Source organism: Miniopterus natalensis, chromosome 6, assembly GCF_054644295.1.
Source record: "Miniopterus natalensis isolate mMinNat1 chromosome 6, mMinNat1.hap1, whole genome shotgun sequence".
In the NCBI taxonomy this organism is placed as follows: Eukaryota; Metazoa; Chordata; class Mammalia; order Chiroptera; family Miniopteridae; genus Miniopterus; species Miniopterus natalensis.
In genome coordinates, this window is record NC_142086.1 from 45,153,855 (window position 1) to 45,172,869 (window position 19,015).

The following is a 19,015-nucleotide window of genomic DNA, read 5'->3' on the forward strand; positions in this document are numbered from 1 at the left end:
TACAGCCCCACTGCATGGAGGTTCTTGGGTCCCTGCCGTGATATTTGAAGACATATGAGCTCTGAAAAACACATGTTTATAAGCACAGGGCTGGCCACTGTTCCCTGAAGAGGTCAAGGTGAACTGGGCCTCCCAGCGGTATTTACCTGCCTCTGGCCACAGCTGGAGTCCCGTCTCCCTAGCCTCCCTGCCTCCCCATCCCTGAAACTTCGGAATGATCGTGCCTCTCACCTGGTGGGGGCACTGAGTGGTCCAGGAGCATGACTGAGGGACATGAGATTAGGGCCACAGGGAGACTGGCAGGGGCTTGAGCCCGTTTAGGAACAAGGAAGAGCGGACAACAGTGGTGATCTGAGCTCCGGGGAAGAGACGATCACGGAGCAGAGAACCATGAAAGAGCAGGGTCCTCCACTTTTCTGTCCAAATAGCATCCATCTCGTGCTGCCTTTAACATCTGGACAGCACAGGAAATGTGTTCGTATCTACAGGTACGTACCATCGGGAGCGCTCCCACTAGGTATATTCTGTGCTGCAGCTCCTGAGCAAGTAGGTTTACTTTTTAAGGACAAAATGGTTCTTGCATCTGATCATGACTTTCCAGGAGCTTATAGTCAAATGTGTGGCCTGTCTCTAGCAACTAGAAAAGACTGAAGCACTCGTTTCTGCGTGCTAGTCTGACCCCGAGTCTATTATTTCCTCCATACTGCTCTTTTCTGATGCCTTATCTCCACCCAAGTAGAGAATTTTAAGCATTATAAAATTTAACCAATATGGGGCAATGTCACTCCAAGGGGGCAAAAATTGATTCAGGAGGAGGGGGCAAAAAACTCCTAATTGTTGTGTAGACAGCACATATATGAATATACATTTAGTACATAAACAGATGCCAAACGCTTCTTTGAGAACCACTGGTCAATATGAGTCCATCATGTGCTTGAGCCCATCGATAAGGGAACATATTCCCCCGACACGAGGTTGCCAGGCACGTCATCCCCAGAAGAAAAATTACACAAGACACAGAAGACCAGCCCTTCTGCTTCCACCGCCTCAGCCACGCCCACGTGCTCCCCCATCTGCAGCGGAACCTGCAGCCACGACCTTTGCTTCCAGCTCTCGAAACAGTCTCCCTTTCGTGGCTTAAAGAGTAGCCTGTGTGGGAATGGTGTTCCAGCGCAGACCTTGGTGTCACCTCAGGGGGTCTGGGGGAGAGCCTACAAGCGCCCCAGTGGATTCTGGTGGACCCCATTGTGAGAAACACTCTAGTGTCACCACAAATGGCAGGCACCAGGGTGGAGTTGACTGATCTGACTTTATTATAAAAAGCTTTGCCTCAAGTAAGTCATTAATTAAGCCCCCGTTTCATCATATGTGTATGGGACTGACCACACTAGGTCATGATGTTTCCCCCTTCCAGACACCAGTGTCTCTCTCTTTTCTCTGGGCTTACCTGCAGGTCTCCCTGTCCCCCGGCCTAATAAAGCATGGCAATTAATGGGGCGGTGTCTGCCCCCGAGCAGCCTCAACTTCCCCTCGCTGCTCACGGGTGATGCAAGTGCAGCGTGACGGGCTGTGGAAAGTATGCTCAGGTACCTGGCTCCCCGGGGCCTAATGCCTTTTAGATCAGGATCCAGATTTGGTTTGCTTCTCCTTGCCTTCCTGGCTCCATCTCTCCCAGGCTCATTTTTCACTCCCCTGTCAAGCTTCCCAGGGCTTGGGGGCCAAGTGAGCCAAGTTCTTCACACTTTGCAGACAACCCTCCTTCCCGGGCCCTGTGCCCGCCACCTAAACGCCAGCGCTCGGCAGGCCCCCGCCTGCTCCCACCACCTTGGCTCGCCCTGAACCCCGCTGAGTTTTCTGAGAGGGACGGACCTGCATCTCTTAGGGAAGTTACTCAGCAGGTCAGCAAATGAAAGAAAATGAATGGGTCTATTTCCCATTCTCTGCACCACTCAGCCAGCTCTGTCAGGACACAGGTATTTATCAACCCACAATCCCCGTGCCCCACCCTCTTTCATTTCAGAGTGTCCCTGAGCAGAGGCGGGGGACAGGTACTGAACCTGAAGGAGGCACCGTGTCTGACATGTGGCATCAAATCAAAACTCGAATCTTCCCTCCCCAGAGGTAACCCCAGCACTCAAGGCTGGTGTGTGTGTGGAACGGGTGTGAAGGGGCAGATTCACAGCCTCAGCTGTGAGAGAATGTGAATCCCTTAAACTTGGGGACACTCTCTTGGTCCTCTGTCATCTTGTTATTGCAGAGGTGCCAAACATCTTGTATATGGCTAACTTTTGCTGAACTGAATTAACTTGTAAACCATGCACTCAAGTCAGCCTTCTTGAGTGTCACAACTTCCAGCAGCACTGGGGTCAGCTGGTCAGCACAGTAATAAAACACTAGGTCTCTACTCCAAAATCTTGTTTAAATTTTATTTTTATGGAATCGTGGAACGTTAGAGCAGAAAGAGGCATCCCTCATTGGTCCAATCTCCTAATTTATAGATGTGGAAGCTAAAGCCCTGAGGTCAGAGCGAATTAGAGGCAAAGACTCAGACCCATGACTAGCCCAGAGCACATCATTGGTCCTGAGAGCAGCCAGATCCCCATAATAACCAGCAAACTGCCCAGCAAAGGCGTCTGCAAAGACAGCACTCCAGCCTCACCAGGCGGACTGCAGTGCACTTAAACCCATCCTTGCCGGCCACCAACCAGCCAGGCCGTGAGCAGGGCCCATCCTAGATGCTGTGGAGGGCACAAGAGTGAGTCAGAAACTGTTCAGGGGCTCTCATTCTAGTGACAATTACATAAATAACCAGCACATAAAGCCTAAGATTATAATACAGTATAAGAAAGCCCTGGTGATTTGGACGGAGGAGACTGTACCTGGAGGAGAAGCAGCTGGATGGATCTCTGACAGAAGTGGCATTTGCAGGAGCCTTGGGGTCCAGACTCCAGGTAGAAAGATGACAGAGTCAGAGAGACAAAGCCCAGGCCCTGCTCAGGAATGGTAGGGCCTAGGTTCCAGGGAATTTGGGAAGAGGGCTAGTCCAGGGGACTGGTCCGCATCTAAATGCCAGGCAGGGAGCTGGACTCGAAACCACGGAAGGCTTCTGGGCCAAGAAGTGTTGCTTAAAGAAGAACCTCACAGCAGATGAAGCCTGGAAGGGCCCGAGGGGGAGCTCCTGGGAGCCCTGACAGGTCAGCTCAGCCCCAGGGGTAAGATCTCACCCCTCAAGAGAAGCCAGGCGTTCTTCGGCAGTGCTGCCCACTAGTGGGTGGGCAGATTTAACTCAGGGAAGGTGATTAGAAGCCCAGCCTCATCCTTCAGTCTAGTTGTCCCTGAGAGCACTGTGCTCTGGGAGTCACTGGCTCTCCATTCATATATGCCATTCTGTTTCATTCTGTCTCTTTCCCAAGCTGCTTAGAAATGGGAGACGGGGCAATTAGTGCTTTCTACCCTCTAACAAATATAGAAAACTTTGTACACTATAAAGTGCTATACAAATGTAGGGTCCATTATTTAAAAGAAGATGTGATCAAAACAAAATACAAAGAAAACTCCAACACCAAGATGTTGGAACCAAATAAAATAATAAAATGTTAAGATGGGAACAACTGTCAGGATTATTTGGTCCAACTCCCAGTCTGATTTATAGACCCCAAATACTAAAGTCCTCACAAATGATGGTCCGGCGCTCCTTCAACATGTTCAGTCCTAAAAAATTAACAGCCCCCGGCTCATGGTAAAGTGCTCAGTAAACACTGGTTGAATGAAATAATCCAAACAATAGAAATCTACCTTAAATAAAAGCGAACATTACTTTTTTAAATGATGCAAGAGATTAAAATTTAGAAAATTCACAGATTGAGCAAATACTTTCTCTTTAGTGTTCAGCTACCAGGAGCTGGGACTGAGGTGTGTTTTTAAAAATTTGACATGTGAAATTGGGAACACACACTGCGATGTATAAAACATTGAATCTCAGATCAAAGAAGGCCTTATGGGTAATCTAAATCATGATTTTTATAAGAAGGAATCTGAGACTCAGGGAGGCTTAGTGGTTTGTCAAAAGTGTTAAGGCAACTTTGCAGGAATTAGAACCCCAGTCCAGTGTTCCTTCCACATGTTATATTAATCACCTAGTTAATTTTAAATTGTACAGGGCAGAATAGAAACCTCCTAGAATGTGGCAATGGAAAAGAATATAATGGGTTGGAGGAGCTAGAAAAGGCTTCAGAGAGGAGGAAAAGTTTAATTTTCTGTTACCAAAAATGACAGTTCATTAGTTGCAAGATCACACTGATGATGAGAATCATGTTTTATTTTTATTTGTCCCAGTGTCCAGAGCACAGAGGAAAATCAACTCATGTTCACCAACTTTTAAGAGAGTCTAATTATTAACTTCATTTAAAGTTGGAAGGAAGTTGCATATTGTAAGGAATGTGAACATCTTGGGTTCTGCAGAAATTGTATCTATGTGAAAAAATAAGCCAGGCCTTAATGACATCCCCCATGCCTATATAAATGCCCACTGAAAAATGCCAAACCCAGCACCCACACCTTCTCCTAGGAGCTACCATTAGAACAAGAAAAGCCTCTTCCAGTGTCTCCATGTCTCATTGCTCACTCTGCAGCACAGCTTCGTTTCCTTTTCAAGGCAGATGGTCAAGATCATTTGAAACATGTGAAAAATAATAGGAGCCTAAAGGACTTATTAGTAGAGAGATAGATCTATCTTCCCTGATGGGTAAACTACCATTGTGAAATTTAATAAATACAAACACTTAAAGAATTTACAGCAACAACAAAACTCTATTTACATGGTTCCAAACCCTCTTCTAATTCTAGGTAGCAAACACATCCATGATTTCATGTGGCGGTGATCATAACATGCACTGTTCTTGCTTTGCTTCTGTTTCCACTTCTTGTTATTCACACACATTTCCATTTATGGACGTAGCTCTGAAAATTACAAGTATGTGACTGTGTAATATTTGCCATATTGATGTGTTTAATTATTTCCTTTTGAGTAAAACTAGCTCTTTTTTTGTTATTTTACACAGTACTCTGAACATCTTTGCACCAACTCCTTTGTCCTCCTGTAAGAGTTAAGTTATAGTGTCAAAGGCAGAATTCTTGGCAAAGCATATCAAGGATGTAATTGTGCCTGTAACATTCTGCCAGTCTGAGCCCCAGAAAGGCTTAACCAACAATCAGTGCTCCCAGCAAAGGGAGCCTTTGCCTGTTTTCTCACAGCCCCAACAGCGAGCAATCTTTTAGTTTGCTAGTTTTTGAAGTACTTTCAAGGTATTTTAATTTCCATATATTTTATTGCTCGCAGTGTTCTGTGGTGTATGTAATGCAGTGTTATATATTCTTTCACACCTAGGCCTTGTCTACATTTCTTTCAATGTAAACTGTGTATTTATCTTTGACCATTTTATCCAACAGAACCTGGACATTGAGCTCAGACAGACATGCCAAGCTTTTTTACAGGCAGTTTTATTGTGCTTTAAAAAAATTACAGAAGTAATTCCTATCTACTGGCAAAAAATGCAAGCAATGAGAATATGTATAAAGTAAGGGGGGAAAGATAGGGTATAATAAAATGGCAAAAGGCTTCTTTTCCTCTTACTTTTCCCCCTCCTTGCAATAGTTTCACTTCCCAGATATAACCCTTGAATCATCTTTGCATTCTTAGCATTAAAATCAGTAATTCTAGATAACATACTCTATTTTTTTATTTAAGAATTTGGACAACACTTACTGGATCCCCACTATGAATGACAAGGAATTTCGCTGACTTACACTGCCCTCCTCTCACCAGGCCTGTTTTGATTTTTTGATCTTCTGTTGGACATTAATGGCAAGGTCACAAACTCAAATGCCTACAGCGTCTGGGCATGATACCCAAGTACAGAAAGTATGTGTGGACAAGAGCTATAGCGATGCCCTTCCTGCCCGTTTTTTGCTTTCCCACTATTAATATGGGCATGGCTGGGGAGAAAGCAGTTATCACTGGCAACAGATGTGTGTCCATGCGTGAGACAATCACTGGGAATGGGGGAGACTGTAGCAACCTGGCAGAGACATGTTTAGATGCAGGGGGTAGTGCCCACTGACCAACTGTTGTCATGTGGGAAGGTTGGCTGATCTTATTTTTTTAAGAAAAGCCATTTAGAAATGAATCGTATGTGTAAGCTTTTCATTTCTAAATCTTAGTTCAAAATTTTTGAGAACACCACTGGCCAAACACAAAAGGTCTGTGTGCCAAATATGGCCCATGAGCTGACCATTTTTGCCCCCTGTCATTATGGTTTTAAGTCATATACTCAAACCTCTGCTATGTGATCCATCTGTTTTAGATGGCATCTCCTCACTTCCCACTCTGTAAGATGAAGACATTAGTGTTTTTATAGTTTTCTCTTCCGTTATTTCCCACCTCTACCTTACCATTCACCATTCCTTTACTTCCGCCTTGCCAAAGCTTACACAGATTACTTTCTGTTCTGTAACTATAACGCTCTTGAGTTCTGTCTAGGGGTTGATTTTTTTTTTTTAATTTTCTTGATATTGTATAAGTATTTTCTTCAAATATCTTCATGGTGGCCATGAATTAACTTTTCACAACCTATGACTGAAGTAGTAGCTTCCAAATGCAGGTGGCCGGTGTGGGTCTTCCATCCCAGGGTGTAGTCCTGTCTCCCTGAGGGCCTGACCGCAAGCTCCATGGGCCGCATGGAGCACATCCATGGGCAGGCTCACTGAGAGTGCTTGGGCAGAGGGCAACTGGACAGACACTCATCCAACACATTTCACCTGGTGCCAAAGTGAAAAGACTTTCCTCTGAGATACTGATTAATTCCACACTAGGAGCTTCTGTTTTCTCCACATAGACATTAAGCAAACATCCATTAATGATTCTGATTTCTGGCCTATAACCCACTCCTAGTTTCCAAATCCTTTCATCTTAAATATGTGGCTCTCACTTCTGCTGGAGCCTCAACCCTCATATGTCATGGCAGGCAGTGCTGATACGTCCTTCAAGGTAGCCCCAAGAAAATCTCTCATCCACTAATGTCCCCTCTCCTGTTCTCAGTGCAGCTCTGAATTCATTCTCTCTATACCTTTTATATTCGTTTCAGTGGCATGCTTGCAGAAAGGAGCAGTTAATTAGTCTGTTTAGTCCAGCATTTTGAACCAGAAGTGACCACCAGCTGCTGACAACTGTAGTTTCAACAACACTTGCCTTGACATTTCCCATTCCTCTGCTTTTGCTTTGGATTCTTCGGGAACTCTGTGACACACAGGCAGCCCACCCAGTCTCCCTGCCATGAGAATCTCTGTAACAGACAGCTATGGAAATTTGGGGAGCACATTCAAACTTGTTGGAATACCAGGATTACCATTCTTCAACAAAAATGGAAGACGAAGAGTCTTCCATCAAGAAATTACATTTTTCTTTGAATGAATCTCATGCCCTAAGTAAATTTTCAGGAATTTAATGTCTTATTTCTATTGTGAATGGAATGATTGTTAATATACCTTCTAGCTGTGGCTCTCTGGTGTATGGGAACTGAATTAAATATAACAGTGGTTTCAGTTAGCCCTGTCCAATAACACTTTCTGTGATGATAGAAATGTTCGATAATCTATGCTGCCCAACAAAGTAGCTATGAGCCACATGTGGCTATTGAGCACTGAGAATGTGGCTAGTGTGGCTGAGGAATTGAATTTCTAATTTTAATTAGTCCCAACCAAAATATAAATAGCGACAAGTGGCTAGTAGCTATCCTAGACCTTGAACAACTCATTCTTATTGAGGAAACAAAAGACAATACACAATAACTGATAAAATTGAAAATTGACAAAAAGTAAAAATGAGTCACATATATAAGTATTATAGAAATTCAGAGGAGGGAGCTATTGAAGGTTAGAAAGTTCAGGATTAGATCTATGAGGTACACCTATGTGCTGATGTATAAAAAAAGTCAAAAGATGTCAAGTAAAAAGAGCAAGTTGCAGATATGTATATGTATGTGGGTCCACTTGTATATATTTTCACATATATGTACATATATTTATATTTACAGATCATATATAGATATATGCTTATTTTTGCATAGAACATTTCTAGAAGGAATGTTGACAGTGGCTACCTGTAGAAAACAGAAGGGTCAAGGCAAGGAATATTTTTCCATTGTTTGAATTTTTGTTTTAAAAATAGTTTAACATTTAAATCCTTTTTTCCTTTATAACAAAGTTATAGGCACAGAGATGATTAATGAATAATGCGTTTTTAAAAGGCCAAAGCAGTCAACTCTTTCCAGTGGTCATTTCTCATGAATGATCTTATGTGATTACTGGGAATAGTCCACATCCTATTACCATGGCTCTTCTGTCCTCTAATCAAATGTTTTAACGAGAAAACATACTTAAGGAAAGCAGCCAGAAGGAGGTAGAATTTAAATAGGACCTTGAGTCTGGATAGCATGGAGAGAAGGAAGGGCATTCCACATTGAGGCATAGCCGGAGGAAATGGGGGAGCCGGGATGCAGGCCTGTGGGTGAGGGACAGTGAGGGTAGGGAGTGGGCTGGCATAAGGCAAGAAGCCCCTATAAGAAGCCTGGGACCAAATCCCTACGAGTTTGACAGGCAAGAGAGCCTGGAGTCTTAGGCCCTACCACCTTGGTTCTTTGGGGAACCAAATGTTTACTGAATGCCCACCATGTGGCAGGTGCTGTGATAAATAAGAAACAGTCACAAGTTCAAGGAACCAGATGAGACATGTGAAAGGGACGCATCATATACAGTGAGGAACACAAACTCTGGGCCCTAAAGTACTGCCTCTATCTCTTCCAGATGCAGCCCTTGCAAGTTTTGTAGTTATTCTGAGCCCCCAGGCTCTTCCTCTATAGAAATGGGGATACGGCCACCCTACCACGAGGATAAAGTGACTGGGGTTACATGCCCAGCCCCAATAGGGCCCCAACAAATGCTAGTTCCTTCCTATCACACTTTGCCCCCATTCCTAACCCCAAATCGATAGACAGGGGAGATAAAATATTTTTCTTGTTTACCCTTTCTCCGCAGGCGATAGCAGAACAAGGTTCCTGTGTTATGTGTGAGTGGGCTGGGTGAGCCAGGCCAGCCTCTGCCTTCAATGCCCAAGAGCTAGGGGCTGAGGATGAAAGGCCTTTCAGGCAGTGCTGGAGAACATCCATTGTTCAAGGACATCAAGCAGGGGGGTGACGCAGGGGCGTGACACAGGCAGATGGCATTTTAGGAGGATCCCTTAAGTAGCAGTAGGAAGGACACATTGGAAGGACAGAAGTCAGGCAGCAAGAAACCAGTTTTCAAGCCACTCCAAGCCTCGTCTTAACCTCCTCTAAATTCCTATAATACATACAATTTATTGAACTATTTCAAGCACTGAATTATACACTGTCATATCCTACTATTTCATATGCACGTTTTTCTCCAGAACCACATCGTTAAGACTCCTGAGGACAGAAAGCAGATCAGATCCTTCCTTCAAATTTCTCAGAGTGGCTGAGTGTTTCCGAGCAAGACGTGAACTGGGAAGGGGTTGTGGGGGGAAAACATACTTAAGGAAAGCAGCCTGGAGGAGGAACTGAGGAATGCTTCAGGCTTTCATGGGTCAGGTCTTCTTGGTTCCCTTCCTCTCCCCTTCACGACTTACGCATAAACATGCCCTGCCGAGGCCAGGCAGGCCCTGGACTGAGGGCCCATGTCCGTGAACGCCGAGAACCCAGCCTGGACAGAAACCTCACTCAGGCTGCGCTTCTCAAGAGGCACTAACGTATCAGCTCATTTGACTCGCAGCACAGCCAGGGCCTATCACCATGTTTGCTTTTTCTGATAAGAATGAATTCCAGGGCCGAGGGGAAGAGATCCCCAGTAATTTCAGTATTTTTGCTACCATCTGGCTCCTTTCATACTTGACTGTGGTGGGGGAAGCAGCTCATGGACACGAGCTGCCTGCATGGCAATAGAACAGCTGGAGGAGTTTCATTCAGCCCCTGGCACTGGGGGGCCCTGGCCATCTATCCATGGAGGCCCCCAGCGCCCGGGGCCAAGCAGTGATCACAGGCAGGGCACAGTGCAGAGCACTACTCTTCCCATCCTAGTTCCCACCTATGCACATCCAAGTTTCACCTACCTTCTCACCCCCCCAAGCAAACAGGTGCCCTACTCAGGCCTAGCAATATCTTTGCATGGGAAGAGACTCCCACAGGCTCTGGAAGTGGGCTCAGGGCCATTTGGTAAAGAATTCTGGGGTCCTGGGTGCCCAGACCAAGGGGGATGGTATGGCTCCCGTAAGCACATGCCTTGGGTAGACAGGTCCCCTGCTCTGAGGCAAAGGTACAGCCAGACAAAGGAACTGGGGTTTCTAGAACATGGGCTCAGGTTGCCTAGGTCTCAAGGTGGCACTGATGAGCTATAGAGCCAAAGTGTTATGAGTTTCTGGAAATATAATCTCAAGCTCTAGCCTGGCAGTCAGAAAAGGAATGTAGTTCTGGCCCATTCAATAGACCCTGATCAAATAGTACTTGTCATACAAAGACATGAGCTTACTACTTGACCCCATGTGGTTGACTTCCACTCAGAAACCCTAGACTCTGTTGGTTCAAGCCAGATGATCACCGCCGAGAACAGATTTGTCTAGAATGCCTGAGTTGCAGGGTCACGTTCAACTCAGAGTAAGGCACTCCCCTCATTGTTGGTAGATTTAGTAAGGGTCTGAAAGTGTTCTTTAGTTTTTCTCTGTGCTATGTCTCCTTCCCTGTTTATCCCCATCATTTAAAGCAGGGGTGGGGAACATCCGGCCTGCGGTCCATATATGGCCAGAGAAATCATTTGGTCTGGCCCTGCCAAGGCAAACACAGGCTGGCATAGAAATTCAATAAATCTTTTTTAATAGGAGCCTTTTTCATAGATAATTTTAAGGTTGATAATTTTGTATGGTCCTCAAGTGATGTTATAAATATCCAAATGGCCCTTGGCAGTAAAAAGGTTCCCCACCCCTGATTTAAAGAGACATCTCTGCATGCATCTTATTAGGTGTTTATCAGTTAGGAATACTTTTTGTAAAATTTCCTGTGAGAATAACCATGGCCAAAGATCTTAACTGAGAAAGCCTTTAAGCCTTATGATTTTTGCCTCTTAGCTACTGGTCTTTATGTTCCATCCACTGCTGTACCCCACACCCATACCCACCCAAATCAATCCTTAGTATTCTGGCTTGTTGCCTCATGGTTTTAACATGGCTGCCTGAGCACCAGGTATCACATCTGTATTCAAGGCTGGAAGCTGGAGAGAGTTGGAATATGAGAGCAGCAGTGATGACCTTTTCTTTAAAAACAAAACAAAACAGAAAAGCAAGAATTTTCCCAGAAACTCCCCAGCAGACTTCAGCCATAATTTGTCACTGGGCCACCCTTGGCTGCAAAGAAAACCTCTACAGTGGCCTCTACAGTGGAAAAGGGCAAGGGCAACGGGGATTGGTAATGGGTATGTGCTGGCTGTCTAAAGCATCTGCCACAAACCAGAAAAACTCTAGTAGATGTGAGGGACAGAGACCCACAGAGCTGAACATCTCAGAGTCTGGGGCTTCTCAGAAAAAGACATTAACCACAAGGGGCACCTGTGGCCTCACCTTAATGCCACCCAAGTCTTTGCTAGAAAGAGGCGTTTTATTGGAGAAAAAGGTTCATTAAGTCCTTGGCCTAAAAGTAGGCATAAAAAAGAAATGGGAGCAGGGCAGGCAATAGTTTTTACCTCTTTCAGGAATAAAAACAGAAAGCGCAGTTTGAACCAAAGTCTAATTACCAGCTTCAGGAGGTGGTAGGGAACAAACTTTTATAACTTTCTCATATCTGTGGTGTCCACTGTATTTCTACAGTGATGGGAGGATCCTTGTGCCCCCTTCAGAAGAAGCTGGGACATCCTGGTATCCTTCACACCCAAGCTTCAGGGCTCAAGCTGTTGGTGGCAACGTTAAAGAGGGAAGGGGAGTGGGGGGAGAGGAAAGCAGGCAGAGCTCCTGAGGGCTACTACGAAGAACAGAAGGATTCCTCGCAGCTACAATGGGCACCAGCCTGGGCCTAAGTAGTAGTTTGAAGGTTTAATTATAAAAAGTTACTCACTTGTAAGAGATTCTATAAGAGCCTAGATACTGAAAAGGGGAGGTCCTGAGGTCATAGTAAAACTGACCCAGGACTGTCTGGTGCAGAATGAGCACCTAGAACAGGACCTGGAGAGAGGAGTCAGCTGCAGGCAGGGTCAAGTGGCCCCAGGAACGAACCACAGACCATGCTCAGTGGGTGACCCCTTTGAAGCTCAGGCTTCTGTAACTAGCAATCCCTGCTCAATGCCTATGTCACCTCAGGTTAACACTACCTCACCCTTCCCTTTGCTGAGGGCTCCAGGTCAGGAACACCCCTGATCAACATCATCTCTGGTATCAAAACAAACAGCTTCCTCATTCTGGAATCATCTGAGTGGCCTTTCCCTGTTGCAAAATGTCCCTTTGTTTTAATGATAACACACACTTGCAACATGCTAGTGTACAGAGCACTTTCTGCAACAGCCTTTCCCTCTGCGTTTCTCTCTGCAAGTTTGCAGGTGGAGCCTCCCACTCCATCCAACACCTCTCTGGAATCATCTTCCCGTGCCCAGTGTCCACCAGCATGCTGCCATGGTAAGTTCTGGGTTAATGCCAGGCACGTGGTAAGCAGTCAAGTAGATCTCCAGGCTGACTTTTTAGCAGCACATTCATCTTGACATCTAGTCCACATGTAATATACCACATCAGTTATTTCATCAATATAAAAAAAATTTTCCCATAAAGAATGCTATACTTTAAGAAGACTGCAGTCAAAATTGTGAATGCATTAAATGCCACTGAATTGCTTTCTTTAAGATGGTTACATTTATGTTATGTGAATTTCACCTCATTAAAAAATACTGTGTTATTATACTTTTTAACTTTATAGCATGCTTTTTACCATTTTCTTCTTCAACTCATTTTCTTTTTACATCCCTATAGGGTAGAAACACAGAAACAACTAGTTGTTTATTCTCAGGTGAGGAAACTAGGTCCTTAGAAGGTGTGACCTGCCAACTGGACAGTGACGAGCAACAAAGAACTCCAGTGTGCTGGCGCCTAGGCCAGTGCTCCTTCCTCAAAGGGTCCAAATCAAGGAACTCAAAGGTGCGGCTCCTTGGTGGCCTACCCTTCAGCAGCATCACCATCACTCTCCACAGTCTTCTTCAGGTAACATGCGACAAGGACTGTTATGTCTCAGCCACCAGCAAACAGTCTTAACCAGCCCGGCCATTTGCAAAGCAGCAGCCCCTGCACACTGACCAGAGGACCACCCAGCCAAACCTGGCACCTGAACAAAGGCAAGGCCCAGGGTCACCCGGGAAGAGTGATGTGTTCAATCCCTTCCTTCTACAAGCTTTCGGAGGCCTCTCCTGAATTGTTCTATTGGCCCTTGAACAACATGGGGTTAGGGGCACTGACCTCCAAACAGTGGAAAATCTGCATATAATTTAATTCGGCCCTCCACATCTGTGGATTTCCAACTGCAGATCAAAAGTACTGTTTCGATCCGTGGTTGGTTGAATCTGTGAATGTGAAACCTGGGCATATGGAGGGCTGACTGTATATTTACTGGAAAAAAATCCACGTGTAAGTGGACCTTGAAGTTCAAACCTGTGTTGTTCAAGGGTGAACTGTAGATTCACAGTGCAACCTATGAATTTCCCACCACCTCAGTTGCCTTTTGCTCAGATTGAAGCCCTCTAGCTTCTAAAGCATTTCCTGGGGTAGACCCCTGTGTTTAATCCCAGTACAACTATTACCTGCAACCCCCGCCCCCCAACTTCCACATGCATCTCCATGTCAAGTTGACGATTTAACTTCCCGGTGGTCTAAGCCAGCAGCTTACTCAAAGTCTCTCCAACTGGACACAGCACCAGATATTCTGACAGCTAGTCTCCCTTCTAGTACAAGATGGACAAGGAATTATCATGCCCATTTGCAGAAGAAGAAATGGAGACCCAGTTAAGGAAAGAGACCAATATTTATTAGAAAGGGTGACAGTGCCGATAACGGGTCCTACCTCCCATCCCACCGCACTGGGTATAGCAAGTAGATATATGAGAAGCTTAGTTAACTAAACGCTCCTTTCAGGGGGGGAGTGAAAGAAAAATTATAGTCAGTTTTTAATTGTCCATATTCCAAGGCACTTATTTAAACCCAAGCTGTATGCTTCCTGCCACCAGCCCACATGTTCTCCTATAATCAGGTAGCACATACCCAGACACAACCTACATTAACAGCAACACTTCTTGGTGTCCCTCCCCACACCCCACCTGAGTCCACCAACACAGATCAAAGTCAACCATGAACAAAATAAAGAGGGCAAATTGGTATATATTCACTTTATATGTGGGTCCGAAACAAACCAGGTCCTCTACCAGATCCATCCTGATGAGGAAAAGGCTCCAGAAGGAGTGACGACCCCCTCCCACCTCCTCGAGCCCACTTCTTACCCTCCCTTCAAACTTGGCGGTGGCTCCTTCTTTGACGCAGAGGTTCCGAGGGGGCAGAATGAAAGCAGGGGCCTCGGTCAGGGGCATGGAGCCGACTCGCGAGTGATCCACACTGAGGGAGGTTCTAGAAACGTGCGTGGAGGCTGCCAGCTTCACATCCCCCATAGTCTGCAAACAGGAAGGAAGGCAGGTCAGATGAGATAAAGTGCAGCCCTGCTTCCCCGCAGGCAGCAGCGGGCCCAGTGTGTTGTGAGTTTTACAGGGGGCGGGTGCCCTGTCAGGTCAGGGTGCACCTGGAGCTCCCCTGGGAATGAGAGGTTCTGTGTTCTCCACACGCGAGGCTGCCAGGGTGAGGTCCAGCTGGGCCCAGGTGCCAGCTCCCAGGGCCAACCCCAGCCTCCGCAAAACCCCACAGAGAAGTTCCAGGAAAGGGGTGGCTGGGGTAAGCACAGAGAAACCAAATGGTCCTCGGGTGTTCACAGTGGGCATCTAAAACCAGCGTTTATCAGTCATTGACCTTTCAGAATCAACACCTCCATGAGGCACCTGCGGGAGAAAGCGAGGGCTGCTTTTGCCTGCACTGGGAGAACTCATAGGTTAACGAAAAGCAGGATCCAAACTCCAAGAAAGAAAGTAGTTTGAGAGTAATATGAGAGGGTCCTGGGTGAGGTGAGAGTGTGTGGCTGAATGCAGGGAAGGCAGGCTAGGAGGACCTCCCACTCCCGGGGACTAGATTGTGGAAAAGCTCAAAGGTCCCAGGACATCAGAGAAGAGAGTGTTTTAAGGTTATCTAGGTGAGCTCCTTCATTTACAACTGAGGCCCAGAAGGGGGTCACTGGCCCAGAGACAAAGCAAACACGATGCCATACGGGGCAAGGGGACCTCAGGTTCCTGACTCCTGGTCCAGGGCCTAGCTGGGACTAGACAAGGTGTCTATGGATGAGGACTGGTACAGTCAGTTTTAGGGTTGATTCCAGAAGTGGGATTAGTAACAGGTATGAATCTGAGTTCTTGGTTGCAAACTACAGAAACCGACTCTGGCTGTCATAAACAGAGAAGGGATCCCTTAGAAAGGTGGAGTTGGGGGGAACTCCCTAAATCCATAGGAAAGGCTGGAGAACCAGGCTGGGAAAAGAGGCAGCAGTGACAGAGCTGAGAGGTCAGATCCCAGCCAAGGTCCCTGGGCACTCGCAGCCACCACCTAGAACACAGCCCAGGTGTGCCTGCTCCAGGCTCCAAGTCCAGGTGGGAACACCAGGCTGGGATGGCCCCAGGTTGGGGACCATTCCTTATTCTCTACAGAATCCATGGCTCCTGGACTACTACAGGCATATGACAAGCATCTGCTAAACCGAACAAGAACAATATGCCTAGTTTTTATTTTCTGTTCACTTTCTTGGGATCTTTAGTCACGCATTTAAATCTTATGCTGTGAGTTGGGTGAGCATGTAATTAGTTTGTTTAAATTCAATAACATCTAACAAAAATAAAGTGGAGATAATATTTTGACTTTAAAGTTAAAATAACAGACACCTAGAACTGTTTATTAACAGGGCACATCCCTGCTTGACAAATCCAGCTTTCTCTTTCACTAATAAGATATTAGCTTTGCAAACAAAATCCTTTCCAAAGGTTCACTGCAGTGGGTAATAATGAAAGCAAACCTTATGCACCACTTTCTGTAACCCAGGAACTGTTCTAAGCACTTTATAAGTAATAGCGTATTTGCTCCTCACAGCAACACTATGAGACAGATAATCTCATCACTCCCATTTTATGGATTAGAAACCAAGGCGCAGAGACTAAGGAATTTGCCCAAGGTCATGGCACTTAATAGGGAGCAATACTGGCACTTGAACCCAGCTGTCTGGCAGAGCTCCTATTCTTAACACCCCTCTTGTAAGCAGTCAGAGTTGGCTGGTGGGAAGGGGAGTGAGGTTGGGGTAACAAGGCAGAAAGTTGAAAGCTGCTCCCACATATGTAAAAATTAAGTTTTTCTGCATGTCAAAACACACTCTCGACAACATTAAAAGATGGATGATAATCTGGGATAAAATGTTTACAATAAAAACGAAGGACTAGGGCACCTTACATATAAGAAAACAGTCTGACAGATAAATGGGAAAAGGCTATGCGTTGGACAGTTCATAGAAGATGGACCGATGACCATACAAAGGGACACTGCCCAGCCACAATGAGAACCCAAGAGTGCAAATTAAGAACAAGCTATTATCTTAGAAAACTAACCAAATTAATATTTAAAAGGAAAAATAATACAATGCCAGTGAGACTGGTGAGGTGGGCACCCAGGGAAATATAAATTAGTGTGATCTTTCTAGAAAGCAATTTGGCAAAAGGATTCTGAACAAAATGTCCATCTCTTTTCTTAGTGACCCTACATTTAGAAATGTGTGATTGGGAAACAATCAGAGATGCAGCCCAAAATTTATATATGAAAACGGTAATCACATTACTTATAGCAAAAGAAACAGAAAAATAATTCAGTTAAATAGAAACAGAAAAAATACCTTAAAATACCTAAGATGGGTTAAACACAGTAGAATATCAGTGGTTACATGAGTGTATACTTAGAAGGAAAATAATGACAGAAACTTAATAATATAGAAATTTTAAGCTAAAAATAAGTTGTATTATGGAAAATTTCAAACATACAGAAAAGTAGAAAGAATGATAAAATCAGCACCTCAAATACCCATCTCCTAGATTCAACAATTAGCATTTTGTCATATTTATATCATTGTGTTTGTGTTTCCAGAGCCATTTCAAAGTAACTGTGAGATAATTTTAATGGCACAAATCATGATATACTCATTCACTCAATGAAAACATATTGATTGAGTCCTAGACCAGAGGAGCTAAAGGAGTCCATCACCACCAAACCAGATTATAAGAAATATTAAAGGGACTTCTTTAAGAAGAAGAAAAATATTAAAAATATGAATAACAAAATGGCAAAAACTACACACTTAATCAATAATTACTTTAAATGTAAATGGATTAAATGCTCCAATCAAAAGACATATGGTGACTGAATGGATAAGAAAACAAGACCCATACACATACTGCCTACAAGAGACCCACCACTTCAGATCGAAAGACACTGGATATTTCAAGCAACTGGAAATGAAAAGAAAAGCCAGGTAGCAATACTTATATCAGACAAAATAAATTTTAAAACAAAGGCTATAACAAGAGACAAAGAAAGACATTTCATAAACAGTAGCCAAGATATGGAAGCAACCTAAGTGTCTGTCATTGGACAATTGGATAAAGAAGATGTGGTATATATACAATGGAGTATTACTTAGCTATAAAAAAGACTGAAATCTTACCATTTGCACCAACACGATGGGCCTGGAGTGTATTATGCTAAGTGAAATAAGTCAGACAAAGACAAATACCATATGATTTCACTTTTATGTGGGATCTAAAGAACAAAATAAATAATCAAAACAGAAACAAACTCATAGGTACAGAGAACAAAGCTGATGGTTGCCAGATGGGAGGGGGGTTAGGGGATTGGAAATGGAAAAGGGATTAAGAAGTTGTTACCAAACAGTCATGGGAATTAAAGTACAGCATAGGGAATATAGTCAATAATAGTATAATAAATATATATGGTGCCAGATGGGTACTAGACTTATTGGGGGATCACTTTGTGAGTTATATAAATGTCTAACCTCTATACAGTACACCTGAAACTAATATAATATTGAATGTCAACTGCAATTGAAAAATTAAACCAATTTATTGAACATCTACCACATGCCAAGCTAGATGCTAGGGTGTGGCAGTGAACAGTTATGTGTGTGTCAAATGGGGTAAAATGGGGTAACATACTCCAGAAGGGACACTGCTCCCTCTGCTCTCCTCCACTGCCACTGAGGTGAGATGACAGATACATTCTGTGCTGTCAGCACCAGGGGGGAAGGGGAGTGGGGTGGAGGTGAGGGTAGGTATTATAAGGGTCAGACCCTGCCATAAATCCAGGGGCACTGCTACTTTCTAACTATGAGCTGGGCAAGGTACTTCAACTCCTTGGCCTCAGTCCCCTTTTCCATAAAATGGGAATGATAATATCAGCCTCACAAGATTGAAGGGAGGATTTGAACAGAGTGTATATAAGACACATAGTATAGCACAAAAGGGATTCAATAAGTGGTAGCTGTAAACATCATCATCCGGCTTCCAAAGGAAAACCAGTTTCCCCAGCCTATAGGACACAGACCCTTTTCACCAAGGACGGCAAGATGCCCAGGCCAGCCCGATTACCTTCAGGGGAAGGGTACCTGAGTGGGACTGCTGTATAACAGCAGGAGGAGGCAGATGGCAGGACTCTGTGAAAAGATGGGGAAGAAGGATTGTCCTGTCCTAGCAGCACCATTTAATGGGCAGGGTGTGTGCCTCTGAC

The 19,015-nt window shown here is 44.7% G+C and overlaps 1 protein-coding gene across 1 annotated transcript in view; it reads right to left on the reverse strand.

The window, feature by feature from the left end:
• Positions 1-19,015, reverse strand: part of MYLK (myosin light chain kinase) — a 229,387-nt gene that overhangs the window by 144,027 nt on the left and 66,345 nt on the right. The window contains exon 3 of the mRNA XM_087818186.1: positions 14,584-14,751. Coding sequence (XP_087674312.1) covers positions 14,584-14,748 — 165 coding nt within the window. The 5' untranslated portion in view covers positions 14,749-14,751. The remainder of the gene's footprint in view (positions 1-14,583; positions 14,752-19,015) is intronic.